This window comes from Hippocampus guttulatus, chromosome 6 (genome assembly GCF_054856545.1).
Source record: "Hippocampus guttulatus isolate MCC_2025c chromosome 6, RoL_Hgut_1.0, whole genome shotgun sequence".
NCBI classification, from domain to species: Eukaryota; Metazoa; Chordata; class Actinopteri; order Syngnathiformes; family Syngnathidae; genus Hippocampus; species Hippocampus guttulatus.
Genome location: NC_141266.1, coordinates 1875106 through 1889119, shown reverse-complemented (window position 1 = coordinate 1889119; position 14014 = coordinate 1875106). Strand labels below are relative to the sequence as shown.

The following is a 14014-nucleotide window of genomic DNA, read 5'->3' as shown; positions in this document are numbered from 1 at the left end:
CAGTCATCGAATCAGTCCTGTCTTCCTCTATCACAGTCTGGTTTGGGGCCACCACAAAAAAGGATTTGCATTTTTGCACAGCCCTGTGGAACAGTGTTACGTCAATGATCATTGTAGCTCCAGCTCTGTGCATACTTGAACAATTGTCATTGATCGATATTCCACAGCACCAGACATTTTAAAGTGCTCAAGTACTCTCAGTATAATTGCACACCCAAAGTTGGACTACAATTGCTGCTACTGGTCACATAAAAAATGATGATCTGCACCAGCCATAGTATTGTGTTGCACCACTGATCACTTTATCTCTGCTCGATGACTCTGCACATATTAACACAGCAGTCATTGGGCTGTCATTGGCCTCAGCCATTCACAATGGCATAGCATGCTGGTCAGGCAGCATATCAGCCCAGGACAGGGAGAGACTGGACCGACTGGTCAGGAGGGCCAGCTCTGTCCTGGGCTGCTCCCTGGACACTCTGAAGGAGGTGGGCAACAGGAGGATGCTAGATAAGCTAACAGTTATGATGGACAGACCCACCTACACCCTCCAGGCCAGCAGTGAGCAGCTCCTTCGACCAGAGATTGATACAACCGTGCTGCAAGAGGGAGAGGTACCACCGCTCGTTCCTGCCAACTATTGTTAGGCTGTCGAATAAACACACGTGAAAATCTGGACACCCCCCCCCCCCCACACTCACCCATTTTAAATAGCACAGTCACTTTTGCATATGCATATATATGCTTACCAGTATATTTATATTCCACTCAGTACTGTGTTCAGTCCATTTTTAATTGTTTTTTAAAAATGTTTCTTTGTGTACATGCAAATACTTGCTTTGTTTTTTCTCCTTTTCATATATATACTGTATATATTTTTTTGCTGATGTAAATTGCGAATTTCTCCATTGTGAGACAAATAAAGGGTTTTCTTCTTCTACTACGACTGCACAATGGTAGCCTTACTTTAGGGCAGTGCTTCTCAATTATTTTCTGTCATGCTCCCCCAGGAAGAAAAAAAACATCTCGCGCCCCCCCACCCCCCGCGCGACTTAAAATAATATTTGTCTATAAAATTGTTATAAGTACACCTCTACATAACACTGGATCCTTATTAACGTTTAAGAATATAAAAAGAAATAAATATGGACCAACTTAAAAAAAATAATATTATTAACTGAAACAGAAAAGATTTAGTGCATGTGAAATTCAAAAAAAAAATCCTGAATTAAACTGGAAACATTTTTTGACTGACCATGTCAAACCATACGATACTGAAAAATAAAATTACATAAAACCAAAAAATAATAATGCATTCAAACTGATCACCAACATTAAATCAGGAGCACAATATTAAAAAAACTTTCACCTGCAAAACAAAAATATATAATTTGTGCTGAATCAAAGATGATGTCTGGATTAATGGCTACAATGAGCATGTTTTGCAATGCACAGCTTTTCGAAGCGAGGTTGGAAGCAGGACACCGCAACTCTCAGCTCTTGCTCAATGTGTAGCTGGGTCCTGTATTTTAGTTTATTGAAGTAGCAGTCACAAAACTAAGAAATTTAAATGAACGAATAAAAAAATCATAAAAAATTCAAATTTCATTATTCCCCAACCAGACCAGATCCAGGGCCTACTAAACTACCCGGGGTATCCAATCAACATATTTTCATTAACAACTGCCTTCGTTTTTTTATTAAATAAAAGGCCTCGGAAATATGCCATTTTTGCCTTTCTACCTGATTTTAAAACATAGATTTAAATTCAAATTTTGTTATTCCACAACCAGACTAGTTGTAGGGCAAACTGGACAACCCCTGGCGTCCAACCAAATTACTTTCATTAAGATGTGATGTTGATTTCGAAAAATAAAGGGCATCTGAAATCTGCAAATTTGACCTTCACACCTGTTGGGGAAAAAATAATCATAAAAATATACTGTAAATTTTCATTAAACCGCCACCACACCACATTTCGGGCAAACTACACCATCCCTTGTATCCAACCAAAGGACTTCAAGCTCTCATGTTTTTTTAAGATTAAAGGCCTCTTTACGGCGGCCTGGGGTAGTAGTAACTAGCGCTTCGACCTCACAGTGCAAAGGTACTAGGTTCAATTCCAGCTCCGGCCTCCCCATGTGGGGTTTGCATGTTCTTCCCGGGCCTGCGTGGGTTTTCTCCGGGTACTCCGGTTTCCTTCCACAGTCCAAAAACATACCTGGCGGGCTCATTGAACACTCTAAATCAGGGGTGGGCAATTATTTTCCCGGAGGGGGGGGGGGGGCAAATGAGAAGCAGAAAATATTGTGGAGGGCCGGGCCAAAAGTTAGAAATAGAAATAGAAAATAAAGAAGATAGCACAATGTATTTGTATGCCAGTAATAATGTAACATTCTCCTCCACCATCACACTCAGCACCGGTTCTCCTCAAGGATGTGTACTGAGCCCCCTGTTGTTCACGCTCTACACATTTGACTGCTCTCCGACTCTTATTAGCGGTCCAGTTTGCGGAAAGTTTTTAACATGATAACAATCAAACCATTGTAGGAAATGTTCATTTACTCGAGCCACAAGCAATTCACTCTGAGCATGGAAATTGCCAGAATCGGACTGAGTAAGAATCGCTTCTTTGTTTTTCAAAGTCTCGTAGATTTGATTCTTTCCGACTCCAGGCGTCTCCTGAATGTTTCGTACTTTGTTACCCGCTTCGTTCAATCAGATACATATCACTTTCCCTTCCATGGTCATTACTCTCTCCCTCTTTCTTCGTCTTCCCCTCGCTCCCCGTGCTCTGCAACTTGAAGTAACTGCGCCACCTGGTGTTGAAATACCTGTCATTACAAGTCCAAACGAAATGAATGCAATCAAACCTTAATTGTGCACCAATCTTCGGCGGACCGGATTAAAAATACCAACGGGCCGGATCCGGCCCGCGGGCCGTAGTTTGCCCACCACTGCTCTAGATTGTCCCTAGGTGTGAGTGTGAGCGCGGATGGTTGTTCGTCTCTGTGTGCCCTGCAATTGGCTGGCAACCGGTTTAGGGTGTCCCCTGCCTACTGCCCGAAGATGGCTGGATAGCCTCCAACCTCCCACGCGACCCTTGTGAGGACAAGCTGATTAAAAAAAAAAAAAATCATTATTTCATTGTCTCACATCCAGATCAGCCCTAACCGGCACACGAGGCCACCCCAGGTATCTAACCAAGACACTTTCATTAAGATCTGATGTGGCATTTTAAAATAAAAGGCCTCTGAATTGTGCAATTTTAACCATTACTCCTGAATTTAAAAAAAAAAATCTAATTTTGTTCTCCTGCAACCAGACCAGTTCTGATGCACACTAGATCACAGCACCGAGTCTCCGGCAAGGACCACAGAGCTATAAATAGCTCGGCGGTAATAGAATATTGTGATTGTTTTTCAGAGTGGTGTTAAAATTATCATTTAAAATGAGATTTATGGATAAAAGAAAGTGTTGTGTCTTGTCCAGGGAAACCAAGACAAAAAGAATTATCAAAAATGATGAGATTTATTGGAGAAAAAAAAACATGGAGAGACACCGTTCACAGATCTGTCAAGAGAGCCTTCTCCCCCTGAGTCTTAGGCTCTCTTTTTATCTCGTTGGGAGGGGTGAAGGTCAGCACAATCAGCATTTTGAGCAGCAACATAGAATGCAGTCGAGTGCATGAGCAGGCAACTTTGCTTATCTGCAAAATAACTGGTCAGCATTCAATGGTACGAATAGTTACTTACATTTTAGCCCTGTTTGATGTCAAATTTCCATTACAATTGCAAATAATCAGTGGCGGACCATCTCTGCTGGCCTAAACATTCAGACAATAACATAAATTTAATTCATGTTTTTTATTTTCATAAATATGTAAACACAATTATTCTCTGTATTCTTTACGTCATATTATTTCCACTTAGTCGAGTGCCTTTCAATGTTATTTTAAATAACATTGGAAGCCACTCGATAAATAACTTATTTATTATGGTAGAGTTTTTAACCAATCATATTTCAGCTAGCTTGTGTTGCCAGGTAAATTAAACTTGCTCGGGGCCTTCAGATTAAACAGAGCAGGCCCCTGTGCGCTGAAAATGAACGGGCACAGTCAGGTTGCAATAGCCAATCAGATCACGAGTCTGCGCACCGGGGCCAGCTAGAATGCCTTACGTCGAGACTGGACGTGCGCGTTCGGTGATTGGATTAGCGCCTGCTAGAGGGAGCTATCACTGCATTTTAACCCAAAACGGCTGAAGAAGAAGACGTTGATCTGGTTGCGGAACTACTTTGCACACAATTTTCAAGATGGACCTTCCAAGAAAAGCTAGATATTGTGTGAAGATGTCACCCAACTCCTGCGCTAGCTAGCCTGTCCCAGCAAGGAAAAGGGGTTGTCCGTCATTTTCAGACGAGCAATTATGAACGGTACCCGTGGCTCACAGCCTCTGAGAAACGCTGCAAATTGTACTGCTGGGAATGCCTATTGCTTGCAACGGACCGATTTGGTGTTTGGAGCCACACTGGATTTACCTATTTAAGTTGTTTTACCAAGGCAACAAGGAAACATCAGAGCATGGCTGGGCACTTACAAACTACGGTGCGTTGAAAAAATGTTTGGGGACACTCGCGTAGATCTGCAGCTCAGTGAACGGGCACTACATTGGTGAGTAAATGAATTTTATTTTACATTTCTTCTTGTCATTTTATTTCATTAGTATTAAATTAACGGTCATGAAATAAAATGACAAAGATACAAAAATGTATCAAATAAATCTGCTCACCTGCAATTTATAATGGCGCATTGTAGTCACCTTCGTGCACTAAAGTTCGTTCAATCTCAGCTGCTCAACATCGTCAGTTATTTGTAGTTGTATAGCCTATTCTCAAAATGCAAATGATCTGTTAACTTTATTTTCAAAGAATAGTTTGTTTTTTTATTGTTTGGTTGGTGTCTTATATGAAACTGTGACATTGCGCACTTTTTTGGACAGACTTGTTTAAGATCACACAGCGTAATTTGGGTGGCATTTTATTCAGTATTTTTAAATCATCTATTTATTTTTTACAATATCTATAAATTTAGTTTCCTGCTCTTAATTGTGAATGCATACTTGATGGTTTTAAATGCTCCTGAAATTAAGTGCTGCTTGACGAGCCTATACTGTATTGTTGTCATGTATGTGACGTCACTGAAGGCCTAAGGTTGAAATAATTATGTGTTTCTCATGAACATAATCAGTGTCAGAAAATGTAATTAATTTCCAATAATAACCTCGTAATACTATTAAAGTTAACATCCTAATATTACATCAGGTCATTCGAGCAAATTTGTATTTCAGATTTCATAGTCCTTCGCTCTAATCAGTACAAAAGAAGTCGCTCTCACTCTCACAAAGTTTGGTGATGACTGCCCTAAATCGACCGACTGAGCTCAAGGTTTCTTCCCATGAACGCGTTCAAAATTCCCTGGCGACAAGAAAAGTCGAGGTGAATGTCTGGCGACCATTTGGCCAATATTTGTAACATTGTGCGAACCCTGATGACAATGCAATGTTCGCCGCCCTCACAAACAGCTTGCCATTGTTTGCCGCTTGGTGGGATAGAGGCTTTCATCTTACCTAACAGTATTAACATTTGATACCATTTCAACCTGGAAAAGTTTGAGCACCAAACTATCATGAACACAAAATAGCCTAGTCACGGATTGTGTCGTAGTACCCTCACCTGACTTGTGCACAGGCAGTATAGGTTGACTTCCCACTCAGTGCCAGTGCGAATGTATGTGTGAATGATTGTTCGTCTCTATACGTGCCCTGCGACGTACTGGCGACCAGTTTAGGGGGTAGTGTAGACTACACCACCCCGCCCGCCTGAACAACATAAGCGGTGTTGAAAACGGATGGATAAATGGATGGCATAACATGACCCCAGTCCAATACCCAGCAGCTTGTAATGTATTAACAGCGGAGAGAAACTGTTATGCCAGCAGAAATAACGTGTTTAATGTGTTGCTGTGCATATATATATATTATATGGTCCATTGTCTTATTTGTGAGGACGAAGAGCATACTAATACAGTACATGAATCTTAAACTGGATACCAAGGATATTGAATAAATGCTCAAACAGCTTTCCACACGTGGTGGCATCTCAGGCACATTGCGACTGTAAACTCAGTAAGTGGTTGAGCAACATGAGGAAAACATGAGCCCAAACATCAACTTTAAATGTGTGTGTCTTACGTAGAAAGGGATGAGTCCCTCTTCTTTGTCCTTTTCCACAATTTTCTTGAGCGTATCACCAGTGACAGCATAGGTGCTGTCCGTCGGGACTTTCTTCATCATCACGCCTCCAATCAGACCTGCTCGCTCCACGGACGAATGAGACTACACAGGGGAAACGTACGAGAGAGGTGCGAACAATGACAGTCATCAAGAAATCTTTTTCAGGGTTAACCCCTTAAACCGAGGGCAACATTGCCGAAAACGCCTGTGAAAAGGTGCACCCAAAGTCAATTTTTAGGTATTCTTGAGCCATTTGGAGTATCAGCATAGCTTTGGTCACTCTTTGAAATATACAAAATGTCACATTATGAATATTTCTCCCATACAGTAAGAATTTGTGTAAGTGCTCCTGTCACTGAACTATGGATGTTTGAAAACAGAAGGAAAAGGCGAATCTTATGTTCGTCTAATTTCTTTTCACAATATCTGCCTTGAAAATGGATTTAGAATGTTGATTAGGACTTGAAAACACTACATGGTCAACGCTTGAGATCTCCCCAAGTTGCAGTTCAAATTTGACAATTGTAACATGTAGGGTACCATTCAAATCTCTAGAAACTCAGCTTTTAAAAGATGTATAACAGGTTCACACATATACCTAGCTGATGACGTAAATCAGCGATTTGTTTTGACAGATGATGGAGGGCCCTTCAGCGGGCCCTCCTAAGTTTAACGTTAAACGTCGTGTGATGTTTTGAATCCTAGACGAGTGGAAGTATTTGTGTTCAAAAAGTGAAAAGTGCATCGGTCTGAATAATTTATCATTTTTGGATGGTGATTCCAGAAAATGCAATCATGTGATCGGCAAAGCTGTTTTTTTACAGCACTCCTGACTGACCCAGTGTTTCTTCATTTCATATACACGAGCTGTGACAGGTCAGTATTTACTGAGTGCTGCTCAGACATTTTTACTAAAACTGCAAAATAAACAAAATAATCATTAATTTGTCAAGCTTCATGCTTTGACAAATGCTTAGACCAGGGGTGTCAAACTCATTTCTGTCATGGGTCACATTGAAGTGACTGTACTTGGAGGGTCGTTATGACTCTGAAAGTATTTACAGAAGTCAAGAATAACGGTTGATTCATCGATTGTTTAAGTTACTGTAATCAGGGGTTTGGTAACAAGAAAATGCTTACAATATCTCTATTTATTACAGATGAGAAGTTGCAATTTTGGTACAGATTTTGGCAATCATGGTAGAGATTGACATGTTTGATTTGCTTTTGCGGGCCACATAAAATGATGTGGTGGGCCACATCTGGCCCCCGGGCCTTGAGTTTGACACCTGTGTCTTAGACCAGCAAAATCAGCATAATTTTGCAAACAGCGCATCGCCACGGCAACACCGTTTGGCGAAATAAAAAGCTTTGTTTTTCCTTGTCTACTCGAACATCTTAATCTGAGAGAACCACAGTGTCAAGACAGTCGGAATAAATCTTAAAGAGGGGTTCATTTAAAATGCGACCCCAATAAACCGGCAAAAATGAGTCTAAAATTGATTGATTTATTTTTTTATGGCTCAGTTTCTGTTCACTTTATGGCTCCTCGAGACTTTTTTGTAAGTCTTGTTAAATATAACACCAAATTTTCGTAGATACAGGTGGAATGTACAACCAAGGCTACTTTGTTAAAAAATATCTAGGTGGCGCCATTTTTTTTTAAGAATTGCACAATAAATGTAAAAAAATATTGGTGATATTACCATGCCTGGGGTGGCTGCAAAGTGTCATGAGTTTCCCTACATGTTTAGCTCCTCAAAATTAGCAGTTTTCTTGGCAAACTGTGTGTTTCCACAGCAACATTTTGCAAAACACACAACACACATTTCAAGTTTTCTCAGCGTGCTATATATAAGCCTAGGTCAAGCATAGCGGAATTGGACTTTGTTGTTTTCACTATTAATGCCAACTTTAAAATATGAAAAAATTCACTAGGCCCGATAAGTGTGCAAGATTTGGTGTTTCTGGATGTTTAGGTCTCCAAAAATGTTATTCAGTGGCAGAATAATGACAACTACAACATGATAATAATAATAAGAAGAAGAAAAAAGGACACTGATTTTGTTAAAACAGGTGATAAAACAGGTGCGGGGCGCCGCAGGGGACTGTCCTGGATCCATTCGTGTTTACTCTCTACACCTCGGACTTCAGCTACATCACTCCAACCTGCCATCTTAGGAAGTTCTCTGATGACTCCGCGATCGTCTGCTTCATTACGGACGGAGATAATCGGGAGTATAGGGGACTAACGTAGAACCTCGTGGACTAGTGCCTGCAGAACCACCTCCAGACCAACCCCAGAAAAAGTAAGGAGTTGGTTGTGGATTTCTGCAGGAAACTATATTCACCTGCACCGATGAACATCCAGGGTATGGACATAGAGAGGGTGATGTCCTACAAGTACCTGGGTGTTCTCAACAATAAACTAAACTGGTCTAACAACACGGACGTTCTGATCAGGAAGGGGCAGAGCTGACTCTTCCTAATCTGAAAACTGAGGACTTTTGGAGTTCAGGGGTCACTCCTTAAGACCTTCTGTGACTCTGTGGCGGCCCCAGCCATTCATTATGGCATAGTCTGCTGGTCAGGCAGCACCTCAGACCGGGACAGAGAGAGACTGGACAGACTGGTCAGGAGGGCCAGCTCTGTCCTGGGCTGCTCCCTGTATACTCCGGAGGAGGTGAGCAACAGGAGGATGCTAGCCAAGCTAAAAGGTATGATGGACAGACCCTCCCACCCCCTCCAGGCCACCCTGACAGCACTAGGCAGCTCCTTCAGCTAGAGACTGATACACCCGCACTGCAAGAAGGAGAGGTTCCGCCGCTCGTTCCTGCCGACTGCCATCAGGCTATTGAATAGACAGACCTGAAAACCTGGACTCACCACCACTCACCCATTTGTAATATGCTTATATTTATATAGTATACTTATTTATATCCTGTTTGTTCTTCTACTTCTCCCTTTCATAATTTTGCTGCTGTAAATTGGGAATTTCTCCATTGTGAGACGAAGGTTTTCTTATCTTAACCTATGAAACAATCATTTGCGCTTACAATCACACTTAAGGACAATTTATGGGGGGGATTGTGGGAACAAACGGGAGTACCCGGAGAAAACCTACAGGCACAAGCACTGGGGCCTGGAATCGAACCTTGAACCTCGACACTGTGAGGCAAATGTGCTCACCAGTCGACCACTGTCCCACGCACATATGATTATTTTGGTATTATTTTATTTTGTTCTGCAAAGTCATCACATTTTTTTGAGACAACCATGCATGAAAAACCACCAAATTTACCCACTAATTGGGTCTGGTGAAAATTTAAATATTTTAAAGTTGTCATAAATAGTGAAAATAAAATGGCTCTTTAGAGCCACCAAAACAAAATCTAATTTAAGTACGTTTGACAGAGGCCAAAGAAAATTGGCAGGCACATGTAGCACCCCGAGACGTACTAAAAAGAATTTTCTTTCATTTTTGTACACATGTTTTGGCTTATATAGAAGACTCATTCCAGAGATTTTATCCAATTCTCTTACAACTGTGGGTGTTTTATCTTAAGATGTTTGAGATGACCAGAAAAAGCAAAGCCTTTTATTTTGCCAAACACTGTTGCCATGGCGATGAGTTGTTTGCCAAGAAAAATTACCCTGATTTTGATAGTCTAAAACAAGCACGTCCAGCTCCAGGCCCGGAGGGCCGCTCCCCTGCCTGTTTTGCAGCTTTCCCGGCAGCAACACACCTGATTAAAGGATCAGCTCATAGCCAGCTCTGAAGCAGCATGAGGACAATCCTGATTATTTGAATCAGGTGTATTGCAGCCAGGAGAGCCGAGGACCGAGTTTGGACACCCCTGGTCTTAAGATTTGCGAAAAAAATGTGAAACTTGCCACATACATCACGCTTGGCTAAATAATCACTATTTTATGAGTTCATTTTGGGGTTACAAAGAATCATGCCTGAATTGTGACCTCTACAAACTTTTCACGAAACAGCCCCTGGTTCAACATTTAACCAGGATCTACCAAAATTTGGAAGCATATATCACAGCCCAAGACCTAAAAATAGTCTCTGAAATACGAATCAAAACTCAACATTTTTGATTTCCTTTCAAATTTTGGAAAAATATGTTGGTCATAAGACAGTTGTGATGGCTCCAGCACCCCTGCGACCCTTGTGAGGATAAAGCGGATCAAAAAATGGATGGATGGATATTTTATTTTGCCAAACACTGTTGCCATGTTGCATGGATTACGTGGGACAGGAGAAGTGAACTCATCTCTTTTCGTCAATGGACGCTACAGCTTCGTGTTTGCTTTCAAAACGTAGCTTGTAGCAGACGTGTGCACATTTTCAGCATGACGTCTCTGATCGACTGGTGAAACGACACTTTGATCCTCTCCTCTTTCATCTAGAACTGCTTCAGACAACAAAATGTATGCAGAAAAGTGGTGAAGATTGCACGACTGTCTGTGTCCTATGTTTTGTGTTGTGTTATTTTTGTTATTTTGACTTCAAAATGACGCCGCGAGAGTGGCTGCCTTTCCACCAGCTCCTATATTTTGTTGTTCTACTTCTTCCTTTCATAACTTTGCTGCTGTGAATTGGGAATTTCTCCATTGCGAGACTAATAAAGGTTTTCTTATCTTATCTTATCAAAATAGCTTTCATTTTGATGTACATAACTTTCAAAAATATTAAAATTCCACTGTGCCAGTGTCCCAATGTGCCAGTATCCCAACAGTGCCAGGTCTGCAGGGGCTCTTTATAGCTGCTCACAGCTCAAGTTATTATTTTCCAACCATCTATCCATTTTCAACACCGCTTCTGCTGAACAGGGTCGCGGGGGGGCTGGAGCCTATCCCAGCTGACTTTGGGCAAAAGGCAGACAATCACAGGAAACATATTATTATTATTATAATTTTTTGTTTTTCCACAAAAATGAATCATTTTTTGGGACCTAAACATGCACGAAAACTCACCATACATAATCATCGGCGCTGGTGAAAAATTTGATCTTGTCGTAAACCTGCAGTGCCACCTTGAGTGCAAAATATCAAAAACCAATTCCTGCACGTTTGATAAAGGGTTACGAGAATTGGCAGGCACGTGTAGCACGACAAGGCATACAGAAATGTCCATGGAGCCTATCCCAGGTGACTTCGGACAGACGACACCCTGAACTGGTTGCCAGTCAGTCGCAGGGCATATATTGAGACAAACAACAAAGCAATTAGTTGAACTGAAAAAAATGAACTCATAAAATAGTGAATATTTTGTCAAGTCTGATGTGTGTGAAACTCATGAGTTTCCATTTTATTTAGACCCTCAAAATTAGAATTACTTTCCTGGCAAACTGAGTAGTGCTATGGCAATATTTTTGGGGGGGGGAAAAAATCCCAACTTCTGCGTTTTAACATCATGTGAAGGCCGAAACGCTCTTCCAAGCAAATCTGAGGTATATCTGGCTGTCCTGCAAGAAGTAAACGATTAAAAAATCAAACATGTATTTCCTTTAGCCAGTGAGAGGCACGACCATTACGATGAGAATTAAGTTCGCAGATGTCTTCAGGCCTAGACTTCATAAAATGAGTGAGATTTGGAGAGGATAGGATCATCTCGGTCAAGTTACATCAATGTTTATTGTCATACAGTATACGGCGGTACGATGGACGGCTAATTAGCACATCCGCCTCAAAGTACAGAGGTCCACGGTTCGATTGCGGGCTCCAGCCTTCCTGTGTGGAGTTTGCTTGTTCTCCCCGTGCTTGTGTGGGTTTTGCCCTCCCCAGGTACTCCGGTTTCCTCCAAAAACATGCATGGTAGGTTAATTGAACACTCTAAATTGTCCCTAGGTGTGACAGTGACTGTGAATGGCTGTTTGTCTATGTGTGCACTGCGATTGGCTGGCAACCAGTTCAGAGTGTACCTCACCTACTGCCCGAAAACAGCTGGGTTAGTATGCCCACGACCCACGTGATGTTAAGCGGCTTCGAAAATGGTTGGATAGATAAAAATATTTGAAGACAGAGAGGGAGAGAACCAAATCACACACATACAATTATCCACGAAATATTCTGAGAGAAAACTAGAGGGTGGGAACATTGCAATTGTCATGGCTCCCTCGACAGTAGCCAGCAAGCAGAGTAGCATCTCTACACCAATTTAGTTGCCATTGACCAAAATTTTCCACAGTATAAATTGGATCCCAAAACCTCTGGCTCCAAAGCCTGAGTCCTCACATCGTTCTTGTATTGGATCTTATTTGATTGTGCTTTGTACTGTCTATGGTGCTGGTGAATAAACCCTTATAAGACGCTTTCTGACATAAGATATTTTGCTTACTTGCTCTGATGTGTACGCCACCAATTTGATGAAAATCTCAGGTTCAGACATTTCCGGGTTGATGGACTGGACTCGACGGACAATTTTACAACGGGCAGCAAGCAAGGACATGAGGGTCGCCTCACTGGCTGTGCCCTGTCAAAGAATTAGAGGGTCATCATCAGCCCAAAATACAACATCTGCATCTTGACATCGCAATAGCCATCTCAAAAATACATTTTACCAACAAAACAAAAGCAAGGGGGGAAAAAATCTATATCACAATGATTTATCAAAATCGATCAATCTTGGCAAGCACAAAATAAAAGCAAGAAAGTTGGAGGACAGTGGGATCGTTGTAACATTTTCTTTACAGTCCTGCAAGAGTACAAGACATCTGAACATTTATCATAAAACTGCACAAAAGGTGCATCTTTGCACGAACTACAACAAACAAACATTAAAATGTGTTTCTGAACAACAAACATTTTGAAATCAATATAATGAACAATCGAATATAGTCAAGGTGAGGAGGTGCCTTATTTTGTTACTTGGGTCACTATTCCATTACACTTTTGGAAAGGCTGTGCAGTTACAGTGGAACTACTTGACAGGACCTTCTCCGAGATGGTTTCAAAAGGCTGGCTGAGCAGGTTTGTGATCTGACTCTTATCTAATTGGCTGTCGGGTTTAAGCATCTTTTCAGTGACGTGGCAAGGAGCTCTGGTGCACATGCCCAAATCGAATTATCACTGAGGGAGACACAGGCCACTATTATGTCATAGAAATACAATAAATAATGTACAGACATGTTGTGTTTTACAACACTTTCCCATATTTATATGTATATTTTTTAATGTTCCATCGGATGAAAGAGTGAAGCTTGTGGTAAAAATATCGTGAGCCTTTCCGAGTTGCTTCCACTGGCGGCTTGTTGTCAAGTCAAGTCAACTTTATTTGAATAACCCTGAATCATAAAAAAGTCTCAAAGGGCTTCACATGCCCACAATTGACAAATACATTTAACACAGTATCATGCTATACAATGTTAGTTAGAACAATATAACATGTCCAGATCAGTCGAAGCGGAATCCGAGTAGCGACATCCAATTGTTCATCATCAACTACCCCCCTCCCCAGACTCGGGAGGAGAAGGAAGGAAAAGCAGAAGAAGTGTTGATCAAACAGGCCAACATGCAATTCAACTAAATGGAAGAGTGTCCAAATTAGTCTTAAGTCTGGTTTTAAACGTTTCTACTGAAGTAGCGTCACTGATTTCTGTGGGTAGGTCATTCTAGAACACTGGAATAGAAAATGCTTTCTAATTTGCAGACTTCCTTTTGAGTTTTGGATCACGAAAAGGCCAGCGTGTTGTGAACCAAGTGTTAGGGGG

The 14014-nt window shown here is 41.4% G+C and overlaps 1 protein-coding gene across 4 annotated transcripts in view; it reads right to left on the bottom strand.

Moving 5' to 3' along the window:
• ddc (dopa decarboxylase) overlaps window positions 1-14014 on the bottom strand; it is a 123414-nt gene that overhangs the window by 79916 nt on the left and 29484 nt on the right. For all 4 annotated transcript variants that reach the window (XM_086114453.1, XM_086114451.1, XM_086114452.1 and 1 more), the window contains exons 5-6: window positions 12643-12777; window positions 6252-6395 (exon numbers count right to left, since the gene is read on the bottom strand). In XM_086114453.1, coding sequence (XP_085970579.1) covers window positions 6252-6395; window positions 12643-12777 — 279 coding nt within the window. The remainder of the gene's footprint in view (window positions 1-6251; window positions 6396-12642; window positions 12778-14014) is intronic.